This window comes from Spinacia oleracea, chromosome 1 (genome assembly GCF_020520425.1).
Source record: "Spinacia oleracea cultivar Varoflay chromosome 1, BTI_SOV_V1, whole genome shotgun sequence".
NCBI classification, from domain to species: Eukaryota; Viridiplantae; Streptophyta; class Magnoliopsida; order Caryophyllales; family Amaranthaceae; genus Spinacia; species Spinacia oleracea.
The window spans coordinates 120252189-120269010 of record NC_079487.1 but is presented as its reverse complement, the minus strand read 5'-3'; the positions used below and the strand labels follow the sequence as shown (position 1 = coordinate 120269010).

Here is a 16822-nt window from a genome sequence, read left to right as displayed (position 1 = left end):
GATGTATTGTATATATGTAGTACTTATCAATTTTCAATAATATTGTACTTCCCCTTTTGGGTTGTTAATTAGTATTTGTAAATCACGTCCAATATCTAATACTCCGTACTCCGTAAATGTTTTGTGTATATGTTATGATCTACATATGCTAACACAATTGTTGACTAATTAATGAAAAAACGTGTTCTATTATATGTAGAAAATGGACAAATTAAAAATGCAATCATTATTCAAAACCATTTTCAATAATGGTAACAAAATTAAATTTTCTTGCAATCACTATGTGATGAAATTAGAAAATTAATTACATAAACCATGTGAAAATATAGTGTAAATACACGTACACTAATCATATCCCACTTAAATATACTCCCTCCGTATTTATTTAAGAGATACACTTGACCGGGCACGAGTATTAAGAAAAAGAATTGAATGAAATAAAATAATAAAACAAGTGTGGTTGAGTAGATATTTTAATAAATAAACAAGTGGGGACCATGTCATTTGGGGTATGAGGTGGGGTGGATTTCTGAAATTATTTGTTTAATAGGATGATGGGTCATAATGTAAATTAGATGTATCAAAAGGTCTTGCGCGCACAAGGTGTACAATAAATTTATTGTACACCAAAATAACTTTAACCCATATTTTTGTAACTTTAACCTAGTTTTGATTAACTTTTATATTAGTAAAAAATGTTGATAGATAAACATGTTAAAGGATTAAATAATTAATTTTATACATTATTAATGATTTTGTAGAAATAAGTTTTATTAAAATAAAAAAATTTATCACCAAAAATTATGAAGTATAACTTTTACATATATAAGCATAACTTTTAAGCATTTTGAGTTAACTTTTACTCTGGTGTACAATAATTATTGTAAAATCATTGTAAATAAGAATTTGTATAGACGTATTATTTAATTAAATGGTGAGGTTGATAAGTTACTAAAAATGGCAAGTGTATCTTAAATAAATACGGCTGGAAAAGCCAAGTGTATCTCTTAAATGAATACGGAGGGTGTATTTGAATAGAGTTAAAAGACGTAAAAAATGGAATAGATATAAAATAAAAATGGAGTATAAAATAAAATAAAATAGGACTTTTAATAAAACAGGGAGGAGAAATTTACAAACGAGGGACTTAAAATCAAGAGCTTTGAATTTCTCTCTCTTCTCTCTCTTTCGCAATTGGCACACACACAGTAGAGAGAGAAAGCTAGAGAGAGAAAGCTAGAGGAGGAGGAGAAGAAGATGGAGAATCATGAGGGAGGAGAGAGAGAGGAGGAAGTGATGGGGTCAACTCTGACGATGGAGAAAGTCAAGGCAGCTAAGAAGTTTATCGAGAATCACTATCGATCTCAGATGAAGAACATTCAAGAAAGAAAAGAGAGGTTCTGATTTTTTATTATCTTTTTTCAATTTAATTTTTGGATGTAGTTTTGATTTTAATTGTTGTTATTTACCCATTAATTTGAAGTGAATTTGTACTGATTTAGATCTCAGTTAATTGTTTGATTTCTTTTTTGCTTGTGCTGATTTTTTTTTCCCATTTATTTGAGGTTTTGGATTAAGGAACTGACTTTTGGTTGATTGATTGATTGAGTGAGTGATTGATTTGGATGACATTTTTAAGAATTGCGGCATTGTGTGTGAGCTGATGATAGTGTTGTAGTAGGTGGAGTGGTAATGTGTTGTAAGTTAGGGGTTTTGTTTCTTGGAGTAGAATCCAATTTACGGTTTTAGATTTCAGAAATAGATTGAATTCAATAGGGAAATGCTGAAGTAAGTTATGGAGAATCGACAGGAGAAACGAACTCGATCTTGATTGGAGTTAGTGAAGGAAATGAGTGTTGGTATGAAATGGAAGTTCTAGGCATGCCTGTTCCAACTGTAATGTGTGTTTGTAATTAGTGGAAAAAAGAAAACTTATACTTGAAGTTAACGAGGGGTGCCATTCCTCAATTTTTCAATTGTAGTAGGAATTGTGGTAGGGGGCAGAGGAGTTACCATTGTCTGTCCTGTTTGACGAGATCTACTTGAGGTATGGGTGAAAGTTGCTAGGTATTTGAATATACTTTTACCATGGTATGTTTGGAGAATTGAAGGATTCTGATAGATCCACTGTTTTGTGCTTGGTGGCGTCGCTCTCAGTTGGAGTTAGTGAAGGAAATGAGAGTTTCAGACTTGCCTCTTCCAACTGCAGTGTGTGTGATAGTAAATTAGCAGATAAAATAAGTTAGTACTTGTGGCTAGTTAGGGATGCTGATACAGTGATACTTAAAATTTTCAGGTGTAGTAGGAAGTGGAGGAGGGGGGAGGGGTGAAGTTATCATTATTCATTCTGAATTTGTGATCTACATTGAGAAACAGACGAAACTGGTTGAGTGAAAAGGGTTTATCTTATTATGATAAGTTAAGAGATTTGAAGTATTTTGGTAGATCCACCTTTAGCCTATAAGGGAGTGTGAAATGAGAGTAGTTAAGATTTCATTCTGCAAGGGAAGAGAATTGAAGGAGGTACGCCTTGAACTTGTTGCTTTGGTAGTAAAACTGATACATTTAGTTCTCTTTAATGTTGTCGCCTTTCAAGGATATAATTCACCCGATATGGATGTAATAAGTGAAGGGATCTGGGTTCCTTTTAATGATCCAAAGATTCTTTTCTTGCGTTTCTTTTAGTAAAGTTGTCTTCTTGTATATGTACTTTTTTTTTTAAATCCTCTTCTCAAGTATATGGATCATGAATGGCATGAGCCATGAATTGAAGGAAATGGTGAAGGTTTCGTCATCATTGTCTAGAAATTTGAATGGATAAACTTATGCTTGTGGTAATTAAATAAGAAGTGTGCACATGCCATTAATTTAGAGAAGCTAGGTCCTCTGGAAGTATTTAGTTATGGACATTATGAATATTGGTTATTAAGCTGGTTCTTGTCGTGAGTTGAAGAAGGTACAATAGCTTAGTATACTTGCACACTTTATGTGGAGGGGAAATATTGGATAAGGTAGCTCAATGAAAGAGTTCATGTTATCAAACCCTCTTAGTAGCTAATGGCCTGGTTGGATAGGCTTGGTGGGGAAGAGATAAAATCGGGGTTAATTCAACACACATGTAATATGTCTTTGTTACGGAATGATCGTGATCTTTTTGTTGGGTTCTTCTTGGTTCTTATCTGGGTCATCGACTATTCTAATTTTCTTCTCTTGGGAACATTACGTGGATGCCTGGTTAGGGAATTCTCTGAACTATTCTACTTGGGTTGTATTTTTTCTCCCAACATTTTCTTTTCATATTGGTCATTTTTCCCTTTATAATACGTCACTTTTCTGATCTAGTATTAATTCACCTTTAAAGGAGAACTATATCAAAATTGGTTAAACTGTCTTAGTTACTTTCAGATAACAAATAGGATTCCACTTATCATTTGTGATATTTGCTGTTAAGTTGCCTTATGCTGGTTTATATTATAGATATTATCTGTATGTTGTAGTGACCTATGTCTTTGTCATATACTCCAAACAGCTCAAAGTTCAAGCGTGAAGTCTTAATCATGGTACCAATTGTTGTATGTAATAGTTCATAACATCTTTTACAGATGGGATAAGTTTCTCAATTTATGGTTCTGATAGAATATATTTCTCAATTTCTTCCTTAAATTGAAGGAGTTATCTGGTTGGTTCTTAATCGAAAGATTTACTTGTACTCATTTAATTTGTTTTCTCATAAGGTGCAAAAGCATCACACTGATGACTGTTGTTATACCGGTGCATAATTTTGATTTTGGGTTAGAATGTGCCTTTTAAGTGGCTTCGTACCTTATTGTTGTAGACGCTGGGTACTAGAAAAACAGCTAGCTTCTTCAGATGTGCCCGAAGAAGAGCAAATGAGCTTGATAAAAGATTTGGAGCGAAAAGAGACAGAGTTTATGCGACTGAAAAGGAATAGGATATGCGTCAATGACTTTGAACTATTGACCATCATCGGGAGAGGAGCTTATGGTGAGGTGAGTGTCGATAGTAATGCATTCAATATATTGTTCTCTCTAATCCTGGATGTGATGGAAATCTGCATGCAGTGCTTATAATTTTTGGTATTTTATAATTCTACATTTGAGTTTTGCAGTTTTCGGATGGACATTATTAGAACCAAGTTGTTGTTAAGTATTGTACATTTGTACTTAATAATGATCCTTTTGTTGGGCGTTCCCCCCCAATCTTAACCCCCCCCCCCCCCTCTCCAGTAATAAGAAAGTGGTATCATTATTGGTTCCAGATTTAAAGTTACGATTTCGTGTAAGACCTTAGTAGAAGGGGTTTGGTGGGGGCATCTTTTTTATTAGAGACATCCAATGTTTAATATTGTTTGTAGAACACTTCTTACTATGCTTTCTGGAACCCAGTCTAGACTGTCTAGCTGCATAATGTAAGAACATGTTAAGCAAGTATTTTGAAGTCAACTGTTTCTGCCCTGTATGTTTACGTACTACCCTCTGTGTCTCTGAGGCTGAGTATCTTTTTTGCTTGTGCCTAATGCTCCTGTTCTATACAGGTGTCACACTATTGTGATCTTTCTTATCAGTCTGATTTTACTTGCCCAATTACCACCCCCCCACCCCCCCCCCCCCCCCTTCCCCTGCCAAAAAAGAAGAAAAGAAATCAAGTATTTTAATGTATTTTAGCAAGGCATTGCTGAGGTGTGAGTTTGTTGGAAATAACTCTTATAATGTGATAGTAATGATGATCTTAATGTCCTGTAATTTTAAGTGAACTTGCATTCCTTTTTGGCTGAAATCTACCAAGAGGTTCTTACTTCTTACCTGCATTAATATACTTTGGTTATTGATATCCTGTCTCTTCATTGTTGCCTATTACAAAAACTTCTATTGGCTTACAGCTAAAGAATTATGTTGTTATCACCGTATTTATACTGTGTTGATTTCCCATTCTCCAGGTCCAACTGTGCCGGGAAAAGAAATCTGGAAATATTTATGCCATGAAAAAATTGAAAAAATCCGAAATGCTTAGCCGAGGACAGGTAACGCTCTACATATTTTGATTGTTGATGCAAGTTCATAAAGCTTATACTGAAAACTTTTTGGCATTTTCTTAGAGTAAGCTGTTTTGACGAATCAGGAACTTGTGATGTTTTTAGAGACTGATAGTTGATTGATGTTATGAATGTTGTATAACTTGACCTTTATCAAAACTTGAGTTAGATACAATTTTTTTACTTTATTATTTCATAATCTCCTATTTCAGATCCTTCAATAAGATATTCACTAGTGTCTCAATTGCCTCTTCATTTGATTTACATTTCTGGATTTGTAAGAATGGTATTTCTTCTATTTGTAAATGGAGCTATTGCAAAAATTGATGATCACAGTGGCCTTGTAACGCTGGAAAAGTTTGTGGTTCATTCTATTTCCTGACCAATCACCTGTTTGTGCTCTTATATAACGTTAATGGTCTTGTTTTTGGAGCCTCCAATTTTATTTTATTTTTCAGGTGGCCTCTTTTAATATAACCCTCTTTTTTTTGGCTGAATACTGATTACGATACAGCATGAATTCTCACTTAATTGTTCTGGTAGAAAGTTCATTTCATCTCAACTTCTTCTTTCCTCCTAGGTGGAACATGTTCGAGCTGAAAGGAACTTGCTTGCAGAAGTTGACAGTCACTGCATTGTAAAACTATTTTACTCCTTTCAAGATGCTGAGTATTTGTATCTGATCATGGAATATCTTCCTGGGGGTGACATGATGACCCTTCTGATGAGAGAGGATATCTTAACTGAAAAGGTTGCAAAATTTTATATAGCACAGAGTGTCTTGGCCATAGAATCTATTCACAAGCATAACTATATCCACAGGTTTGTACTGTATCATTGTCTGAGATGAAAACTTCAGTAAACATAATCCATTTTTAATGCTTGTATCCTGTATTATTTTGTGAGTAGCTACTGAAGGTATTTTTCCTGAATCTTTATCCAGGGACATTAAACCAGATAACCTTCTTCTTGACAAGAATGGCCATATGAAACTTTCAGATTTTGGCCTCTGTAAACCTCTTGACTGTGCAACGTTGTCTACCATCAAGGAAAATGAATCCATGGATGATGTTTCTAAAAATTCAATGGATATAGATGCTTCGCTTCCTGATGCCGGTAATGGTCACAGTTGGAGAAGCGCTCGTGAACAACTTCAGCACTGGCAAAGGAACAGGAGAAAGTTGGTAAGCAAGCTATGTGCATCCTTTTTCTAGGGACAATGTGATGGTGGCTGCTTGAGCCTTGAGGAATAAGGTGCTAAATTAATTATGAATTCAATCATCTTCCTGTAACTGGTAAATAAAAGGTCAAATGCAGTGTACAGTAGACTCCTACTCTATCTGTCTATACTGAGTTCTTACTAAACTAGTATGAGAAACATAGTTTTTCCTCCTGCATAGGTTTATATGAGCTTTGTAAGCTGATGCCTTCCGTAACTTGCTGTAACTCGGAAAACATAGCTCTAAGAGTTTCCAATTTAGAGTTTTACTTTTAATTCACAAGGGTGCTTGAGCATGCTTTAACTTGTTAGTCGGTATAAGGTTTTTAATGTTTTGGCCTTTTGGATTCAAAAGCTAATGTGAGGAGTATCTATATTTGGAAAAAAGGCATGTGATGTAATCAACTGAATAGTGTCGTACACTAAGTAACTAAGTTTGTACTTTTCTGAAGTTTCTCTCTTTGAAGCAGATGTTAGTGCTTGATGGTTTTTGAATCTTGATTAGTGCATTAATTTGTTGCTCTGTTAAATGTACACAGCCAGTCTTTAGTCTACTAGTGTGTTTTGTTGCGTTGATAATTCAAAGGTGGAGTGTTATTTAATGCTGGCATGCAATTATGAATTCCTGGCTCTGAAAGATCTGAGTGATGCGTTTACATGCTAATGTCACATATTTAAGCATAATTGAGATTACAAATCACCTTTGCCTTGCAAATTGATGCTAGTTTCTTGTTTAATTTTTTGTTCAACAGGCATTTTCAACCGTGGGTACACCTGACTATATTGCTCCTGAAGTTTTACTGAAGAAGGGATATGGCATGGAATGTGACTGGTATGCTTTTTCTTTTACTTGTTTGGAATGGTTAACTTATTTGGATTCGAGACACTGCTCTAATTCTTTTCTTTTTCTGTTGCTGTTGGCCTTTATCATTCTTCTTGTGTCACTAAGAATAACTTTTTTATCGTAGAAGTGAGAATTTATGTATTAGAAGGTATATATGGCTAGTAAATGTAGATTTTAGCCTTGGCTACTCAACTGTTCGTATTATCTCCTGTTGGTTTCTCAAACATGATTGTTAATTTCATCATAATAAGTTTTGTGATAAATCTTCTACCAAGTTGGAATTGTTTTCTTTGTAGGTCTTTTTAGATGCGATTCTCTTATGGCCCGTTTGGTAGCCGGTAATAAATGGTGGGAATGGCAATAAATCTAATTGTTATTTGGCAGGAAAAATAACATCATAACGTCCATGTTAATGAAACCTTATCTCAAACTTGATGTTCTTTATCATAATTTTACATTCCCAATACCATTTACCAAATGGTAATGGATGGTAATGAAAATTTATGAAGAAAAAATAAGTAATTGTGAGTAAACTATACCATGGGAATTAATATTGATTTTCCTTACAAATTTACATAAAAATTCACCCCATTGACACCATTTATGACCAGCTACCAAGCGGGCTGTTAGTATTTTCGATTAATTGCTGATGAGAGGATATGTGGATTCGGACCTCCCTGGAGGGAGGTTCACACCTTTTCAAAGTTGGCATTTATGATAGGGTTATATTTTAAGGTTTTGTCTGATATGACTTTAGAATTTGAATCATGAGTGTGTATGATTTGGCACAATTTCATTGAAGTTTGAACATATGGTAATCGTTTCTTCATGATCCAAACATAGAGTTCATAGGACTTTGCTGCGTGACCAAACTGCACATTTGGTCAAAGTCAATACTTTAGTTTTTATTATATATATCATGATAATGTCATTGCCCCAGCTTTTCGCCTTTCGGGCACACCCAGATTAAGTTATTTCCATGGTAATTTATTTACCATTTTGTAAAATCACGGGGGCTGTCAGAAAAAGAAGTCGATATTCAAGGCTACTTAAAAACTTCTTGACTTTCTCTCTCATGAGCCCTGTGTTTATATAAACCCCTTATTGCAGTTGCATCTCGTTTGCACTTAGAGGTTGATACAAAGAGGAGGAAACAGTTCAAGTTACTCACCAGTAGTGATGCTTGTATGTTGCAGTATTGAATCATATAGTTGTACACTTGTACTCATCTTTTATTTTTTAAGCGTTCATAAGAGTCCAAGTTCTCAATATTTAGCATGTAGATTTCTCATTAAGGGGCTAAATTTCCACAATGCAAATCATGCAATTGTGGAAAGGCAATAGTATATCTGGCCTCTTTGGTTAAGAACCATGGTGAACTTAAGCACTTGTGACTCGTGAGAATGTGAGATTGAAGCTGCAGCGGGAGCAACTGAAGTGCAGCCTACATAATAGTCATGTTCTAGCTTTCCTTTGTGGTCCTTGTAGACTTGAATGAAGTCCAAATAGAAGCCCTTTTTTTCCTTTGCTTGAAACTGATCAAGATGACCTCTTATCGCTATAATATGTTGTGTTTCTACTGTCAACACTCTTCTAACTGCCTCATCAACTCTGTATATCCACAGAATTAATGTTAGAAGCTTGGAAGAGTTTCCAAGTTTGATACTTTTATCACCAACTTGATAATGATGTATTCGTACATATTAAATTTTAGTTCCACAAATGAGCTTTTTCTTGATAAAAAATGGTCATGCTTGTGTATATTTCTGTAAAATAAACTTGTGATTTGCTTTACTTTGCTGGTGTGAGAAGAATGAAGGTTTATCTCACTTGGTCTGTTTTTGTTTTTGTCCTTCATGCTTATCTGTTGAGGTTCTATGCAGGTGGTCATTGGGTGCAATTATGTACGAAATGCTAGTTGGTTATCCCCCCTTTTACTCTGATGATCCGATAACAACATGCAGAAAGGTATGCTGTACTTTTGTGGTAAATAGATCATTGTTGACTAGCCAATAATGCTTTCTCTTGCGCTAAGTTCCTGGAAATCCTGAATCCCTGTTTTATGTTAATGGGAATTTCACCATGTATGCATGCAGATAATGCCATGTAGAGAATTAATTGTTATCTTTTAAATATGAGTAAGACATTGCATCTTTCTGTCTAATGCAATCTGTCTGAATATGTTTGATAGATTGTACACTGGAGGCACTATCTCAAATTTCCAGATGATGCAAAGTTGACATTTGAGGCAAGAGATCTCATATGTAGGCTGCTTTGCGACGTTGAACATCGATTAGGCACTGGAGGGGCAGAGCAAATTAAGGTGTGATATTGGTTGTAACATAGCTAAATTTCTTTTCTTTCATATATTACTTCTGTTATTCTCTAAAGCTAATAAGCATTATCAGGTACATGCTTGGTTTAAGGATGTTGAGTGGGATAGATTGTATGAGACGGACGCAGCTTACAAACCACAAGTTAATGGGGAACTGGATACTCAGAACTTCATGAAATTCGACGAGGTACGCCAAGAAGTTGGTTTTCTTTTACTGAATCTTCTTTATTATGACAAAAGATAGTTCCATTGACTTTAAATTGTAAAGACCATGTACAAAAACTTTGCATAGCAAACCTTTGAAACTGTGCAGCAGTGAAGAATGTTTTGATTCTAATAGGGCTTTATTACTTGTCAGAAAGGGGAGGGGTTTAAGGAATGTTCTTGAGAGGAGACCTTCAAGGTTATATGAGACTAAATCATCTTTGAGAGAGAGAAAAGAGCATTGGAGATTTTAGCAGGCTGCCTTGTAGGTTTATTCTAGGATTGTATTTTATGCTCCATTCTATTCACAGCAATCAAGACAGCTAGATATAAACAAGAATTACGCAAATGGGAAAAAAGTTATTACAAAGATCAGCCCCCACCCATGTATTTGATATGCTGTCTTTCAGATGGATTTATAGCACATTATCATGAAGAATCCTTTGTGTTGTTTCTCTCTGTAGTACACTGGTCAAAAGGAGGGGGGTATCATGGGGAATTTGTAGTTTTGTTAGAGAGTAGCTTGAGGGAAAAGGCGGAGAATTAGGAGGGAGAGGTAAAAGAAACCAGAAATTCTATAAATAGAGGAGAATAGAGGGAGAAAAACATTTGGAGTCTATTTTAGTTTTGAATATTTTATCAAGCTTCTCGGTTGTCTCTAATGCTTGAATATATTATCTGATCTATATGATCAATCATATCAATACCGTTTTCTGTTCCTAATTACTTATCAAGTTTCCAGTTCTTAGCACTCTGTTTCTGGAACACCCTCTGATTTCTTTCTCCTTCCGTCCGTAAATTATGGCAGAAAATTATAAAATACATGCATACCCTGCTCACAAGTCACAACCACGCTCACACACTCCAAGAACTAGTTTCTGGTTACGTACTAATAATTTGTTTACTGCTTCTATGTGAAATCTTCTTTGTTTTCAGGCGAATCCTCCAACACCATCAAGATCTGGATCAGGACCCTCAAGAAAGGTAGTGTACTTCTATGACATCAATATATAATGTTCTCGCTATATAATAAGAATATTATTATTATTAACGGAAAGAGTAGAGCTGTTTTTTTTTTTTTTTTTGGCAATTACTACTCCTGACATTCTCTGCACCACGGTATCAACCTACTATCTAATTTTGGGTGCTAGTGAAAAGATTTTATGCAGCCTTACCAGCTGAAACAAGTAGGCCATTATCTCAACAAGGCCTGCGAAGAAATCGTTTTCATTAAGTTAACCTTCTTTCACGAGTACTGATAGTGGATGCAGAAAGCGGTTAGATCAATAAAAACTAGCTAGCTGGTGAGAAAATTTCACAGATCACTGAAACATGGATGGGAAGGGGGGCGGGGGGGGGGGGGGGGGGGGGGGGGGGCGGCGGGCGGTGAACTTAAGGCTAAAGATTAAGTGAAAGAGCCTGCTATATTGTTGTGGTAACAACATTCAAATGTGGGCATATGACAGAGCTAGCAACCTTCAAACTCTGGATAACCAAAATATAACCGTTTGCAGAAGCATGTTTGGAATTTTGTACCATACCATATATTATGCAGTCACTGCAGTGTCTCTTATGAGACCCCTAAGGTCTGGCTATGAATAGGCTGGGTACAGCCGTATGGGAAGCCAGAGTTGGAGCCTTAAGCTTGCTGTTTTAAGGTAAGTAAAAGTAAGGGTCAGCAAAAAGCAAGGGAAGGGATTTGTTGAAATGCTTGGTGAAGCATCTAAAACTACCTCCGTTTTTTTGTTTTTTTTCTGACTCACTGCAGATACGTAGTTTAAGAAAATTGTGAAAAAGGTGAGTGGGTGTAAGACAAAGTAGGATAAAGTAGGAGAGAGAGTGTAAAAAGGTGGATGGGTGGGTGAAAGAAACTAAGAGAGAGTGAGTAAAAAGGTGTGCAGAAACCTGATGTAGACCTAGATATTGGACAACTTGCCCAATCACTGTCACGGGTAAGCAGTGAGTGTTGCAGCAGATGCTGGTGCTAACAGAATTCCCGATAAGAGGGGTAAGATAAGATGGTAAAGGGGGTGAGTAGAACCAAAAAAACACAAGTGGCAAGTGAGTAGAACACAAAAAACAGAGGTAGTCTAAGAATTATAATTAGTTTGACACACTGTTACCTGGTTCGCTAGTATGAGATTGGGTACGGGTTCGCAATTCGATACCTAATTTGCTAAATTAGACCAAAGTTATACCAAAATTATACCATTTTGATGTTATAATTCGCCTTTTCGGTTCGCGGTTCGTGGGCTGATTGGAGGATTAGGTAACACTGGTTTGACAGTTGGTTCATGGCTGAGTTAAACTTAGGTGTAACTCTTTGAACTGAGAAGTTGGCTAATATTAACTCTTCCAACTACCAAGTACCGACCTTGTTGCCAGACATAGAATCTTTATTCACCCAGCGTGTGGGCTAATCTGTTCTGTTTCACACTCTCATGTTAAAATCTGAATTTGCTTCTATAAAGCAATACTCGGTGCATGGTTAGTTCGTAAATCACAAATTTTTTAAAAACTACAAGGTGCTAGTAGGGAATGGAGTACCAAACTACCAACCCCACCGCAATAATAATAATAGGAATTTTTGTTGGATTTATGGATACTGGAAGCTGGTGGGGGCAATGAATTCTTAGCATTTGAAACAAGTACTAAGAAAGATGTAACTACTCAAAGAGAACAATAATTTTGTGTGAAACAAGGTCAAGGACTAGTTGGCCGTTATTATGAAACTGTTTGTCAGCTTGTTCATCACTTGCTGTGGACACTGAAAGAATTATGATCATAAATACATGATAAAGATAAAGTTAAGTTTGTTGGCCATTATTATTGAACTGTTCGTCAGATTTCTCATCCCTTGCTCTGGACATTCAACATTATCATTCCCCATTGCCTCAAAGAGGCTCCCACAAGAAGCGGGGTAAGGGGGGGTCGGGTGTACGCAACCTTACCCCTGCAATTGCAGAGAGGTTGTTTCCAATTGACCCAAAAGCGATAACGGGACGACAACGGGAAGACCATCTTCGATAACGGGACGACAACCTTACCCCTGCAATTGCAGAGAGGTTGTTTCCCTTGCTTTGGACACTGAAAGAATAATTATCCGTAAATACATGGCAAAGAAGAAGTTAAATTTGTGAGCCGTTGCATGTTGGTTTAGTTTAATAAGTTGCTATGTCCAATTGATCTATTGTTCCTTCTGTTCACTTCTTTATGTCTGATGGAGTTTTCACTGGCAATATTTTTTGTTTATAACACCCTTGTTCCTGTTTCCATCCTTATTTTCCTCTTTAGATGTGTTTTATTCTCTAATCTGGTCTCTTATGGTGCTTATTTTATCCTCTCAAAACTGTTGCAGATGCTGACGTCAAAAGATCTAAGTTTTGTTGGCTATACTTACAAGAACTTTGATGCTGTTAAAGGTCTAAAGCATTCTTTTGGTATCTTCTTTCATCCCTGACTCTTGATGCTATGATTTTCTTGTAGATACTGCCTATGCTTCCTTATTTAACACCTTCTTTTTTCATTTGTGAATGTTGCAAGGGTCTAAATTTTGTGCAGTACACGAGGGAAATAATGACTTTATTTGCATAGAGATTTCACAGCCCTATATGAGCTATCCTACGGGAAGCAATGCAATAACTGAGACATCACAAGGTTTTAGAAATGGGGGGGGGGGGGGGGGGGGGGGGGAGGGAGACACCCTTAGGGCATGCTTGGATTGGGTGTAATGGTTTATGGGGGTAACAAAAGTCAAACCACCATAATAAAAGGACAATGAAGGTGAATTGAGGTGGTTGCAAGGAGGTAGGTGTGGTGGCATTGTGATGAGAGATTGTGGTAGTGGTGGTGTGGTGAGGAGAAGGGAGGGAGGGGGAAGTTATTACCTCCCAAATGAGGGTAATAATCACCCTAGTGGGATGGTGGGTAGCTATTCCCCCCATAATGAGAGTTTTTGTTCCCCCTTTCCTTTAATTTTCTTCTTGCCAAGACTAGCTTGTTCTCTTTGCCACCACTTCATCCCTCATCATTACCTTCAATTACCTTATTTTTTTTTAGTTTGACTTTTATTACCCCCTAATGTATTACCCTCAATCCAAGCATGCCTTAAAGTTCATACATCTTAATTCTCAATCACCATGCTTTCTTTCTTATCTTCTTCTCTAATAGATTCAGGACAGATCAGTAGAGGCGAAGCAGCGAGCCGCACTGATCTCTTTCCAGAATTCTCCTCCTGTGGTCCTTCCCTTTTTTTAAAAAAAAACTTCTGTCAATGAGGACAAAAATTCCCCAATGTCGATATCGAGGAGATAAGGAATGAATTTTGAAGGAAATATCTACATTTATGGCAGCGGCTTTTGTTGTATTGTGGGTGAGTTTGGCTCTTTTTAGGATCGACATTTTTAGGCTACCCTAGGATGTGGCTTTGTGGTTGCAGCAAGTTGTGTCATTTGGTTGGGCCAATGGTGGTGCCTCTTTGTGCGCAATTTAGATGGGTGGACCATGGTGCACAATAAGCATGGTGCACCTTAAAGAACACAAGTGCATATCTAAAAGAACATTACCTTACTTGAAAAGAACATGAATGTGGATGGAGGAGTATAAAGGTTATTTTTTTTAAAGGTACATGAGAATTTAGGTGGAGGGCAAAGTTGGACTACTGATTGAATTTTATACTTTTTTCCTTTTTCCTTAGAAAATCGTTTTTCTTAAAGCATTTAAATGCATACCATGTAATTTTGAATTTTTTTTGGTTTTAAAGCCAACGGGAACTCTCTAGAATTTAGCTTGGATTTTGTGGATGAACCCATTTTCAAATTTTCTGCAATGTAATTTAGCTTGTGTCAAGTTGCTGCTTTCTTTGAACAACCTTGTGTAGTATAGAGTAAGACTGAGAGAGGGTTGGGAAGTGACTAGGCGAAATGAAGAGGGAGAAGGAAAAAGGACTGGTGGAACCATAGAAAGGGCGATGGAGGTGGGTGGAGTTGTGGAGGAGATGAAAGAGAGAAAGAAGGAATGGGTTGGCATAAATTCTGCTATGACATTTTGAACAACAATTTGCAGTTTATCTCAAAATCTGATATTATTCTAGGATAAACTGAACTGAGGATGCAAGCTTTAAACACTGAGGTCAATTTCCTATGCTCGCCAAACAAAAATGGATACTTGCTGGTCCTGTGTACATGAATAGAGGCTTCAAAGATGATCTCAACACAGGAAAATGCCATAGATGTAGGAAACAACATCATTGATCTTTTAGTAATAGGATTGATTTGTTGAACGATTGGCCTGATCATGACTTAAGACTTGTAGTTAGTTTGCGGATTATGGTAGCATTTAAGGCCTCGTGATTAGGTGTTGGTGGCAGAATTTGTAATGTCTAATGGCTTAACTCTATATATATATTGTAATCTCTAGGTGTGGCAAAAATTTACTCATAACCGTTGTGTGGCAGAAAGGAAATCCTTACAATCTGCCAAGTCTGCTCATTTCCCTTTGTGTTGTGTGTGATGACTATAAAAAGTTTAATTTCTCGTTTTGAGTACCAGGATTATGTTTCTTCCTTTACTATTTCTAGTACATGTCTTGCTTTGGCATTTCTTGACTTGCTTTGGCACTGCAGATCGCAAGGGAAGCACTTCACCTAAACGCCCGTCTCTGGACTCTATGTTTAGTAATAATTCTTCTTCCTAATGGCTATATACCTTAAACTCTGATTCTAATGGCTATATTTTGTTCCAATTACTTGTTCATGCGTTTAACGTACCACAATTTTTGCAGATGAAAATGGGATGGACTATACAGCAAAGCACGCAGAAGAAATGGATGTACAGATGCTAACAGCTGATGATTGTATGTCCCCATGAAAAGCATGCGAGAATAAAGAGGCAATCTTGTAGAGTTTGTGGCAGGAATGCGGGGCTTTACCAAAATGTGATGCTTTGTATGATTTGGTTTTCTGAGCGCGCTCTGCAGCTTCACTGTCATTTAAGATTTAAAGTGTACAGCATTGAGAAACATCAGGTAGAGCCCGATGCAGGGTAGATTTGGCTAAAATGGAGTTTCATATTCAGAAGGGGGTTTGTGTAATAGAGACTTTTGTCCCCTCTTTCTTTTTTGTTTTTGTTTTTCTAGTTTTCGCCTTTATCTTGTGTTTTGCTTAGATGGTTAGAAATTTATAAGAGTATGTAGAACTTGGTCCTGGCTGCCCAGGTTGGCTAGTGTAGGGAAATGCCTTCTCTAGTGGCAGTTTCTGGTCGCTGTTTTGAACTGGTGTGAGGACTGGAAACTAACTTTGTAACATTTGTAACAAAATTATGGAATTTTAAAAGGGGAATTTGGAAGTATAAATTCAGCTTCTAATTTGCCAGATATATGTAATATAATTTTAGACATCTGTTTTGTATTGCGTTGTGTAGGGCGTTCCACAAGATGCAGGCCAAAGAAAATACAGTAATAGGAATACTGTTTTCATCATCTGTCAAAAACGTATTTTTTGACTTTGTTGACTTTTGTCAAAACTGCCAAATCAAGTTTGCGTATATAAAGTTGGTTTTCTTATCTATATTATTAAAGCGGAGTGGTGGTTAATGTGAGGATTCCAAAAGCCCAATTCTCAAACCACAACTACTTCATGTCATCACCTTTAATTCTCTTAAATTAAGCTAAACCAAATAGAAAACTACCAAAGCATGAAATTAAAATATCAACACGAGGCAAAGAATACTAACAAAACAGAAAAGTATTAAAAACTTTAGTCAATTTAAATAATAATATGGATAAAGAAGGAAGCTAAAATTAATGCTCTACGGAGTATTTACTAATTTTATAGGAATCCCGTGCATTTTGCACGGGCACAAACTAGTAATTAAATAAGACTTATGCGAATTTATAGAGTTCGGCGTTGATAATATCAGCTCGAACTTCCCCTTGACAAATAAAAGGTTCTCTAGAGTTTCGAAAGAAAAAACAGATGTTTTTTACTTTTGATTTAAAAAACAAATTCTATCACAAAATTAAGTATCTTGTGATTAAGGTGGTTTTCTGTTCAATTAAATTTGACTAATTTGAATTTATCCAAACTAATTTGGAGGGAACTTGTTTTGTCTACATGATGCGTGCAGTAGGATTGAAATTGAGTTTAGTGTGAGTATAAAATTAAGGAAA

The 16822-nt window shown here is 36.3% G+C and overlaps 1 protein-coding gene across 2 annotated transcripts; it reads left to right on the top strand.

Moving 5' to 3' along the window:
• Window positions 1-1124: 1124 nt before the first annotated feature.
• Window positions 1125-16061, top strand: LOC110795864 (uncharacterized). Of its 2 annotated transcripts, none has more exons than XM_022000891.2 (13): window positions 1125-1397; window positions 3836-4010; window positions 4958-5041; window positions 5634-5875; window positions 5997-6237; window positions 7025-7104; window positions 9000-9084; window positions 9308-9439; window positions 9525-9638; window positions 10592-10639; window positions 13014-13095; window positions 15279-15329; window positions 15437-16061. In XM_022000891.2, the coding sequence occupies exons 1-13, from the start codon at window positions 1258-1260 to the stop codon at window positions 15520-15522; spliced, it is 1560 nt and encodes a 519-aa protein (XP_021856583.2). In that variant the 5' UTR covers window positions 1125-1257; the 3' UTR covers window positions 15523-16061. The 2 variants fall into 2 exon arrangements, with proteins under 2 accessions (XP_021856583.2, XP_021856584.2); XM_022000892.2 differs by having other exon boundaries at window positions 1129-1397; window positions 13014-13077.
• Window positions 16062-16822: the final 761 nt, after the last annotated feature.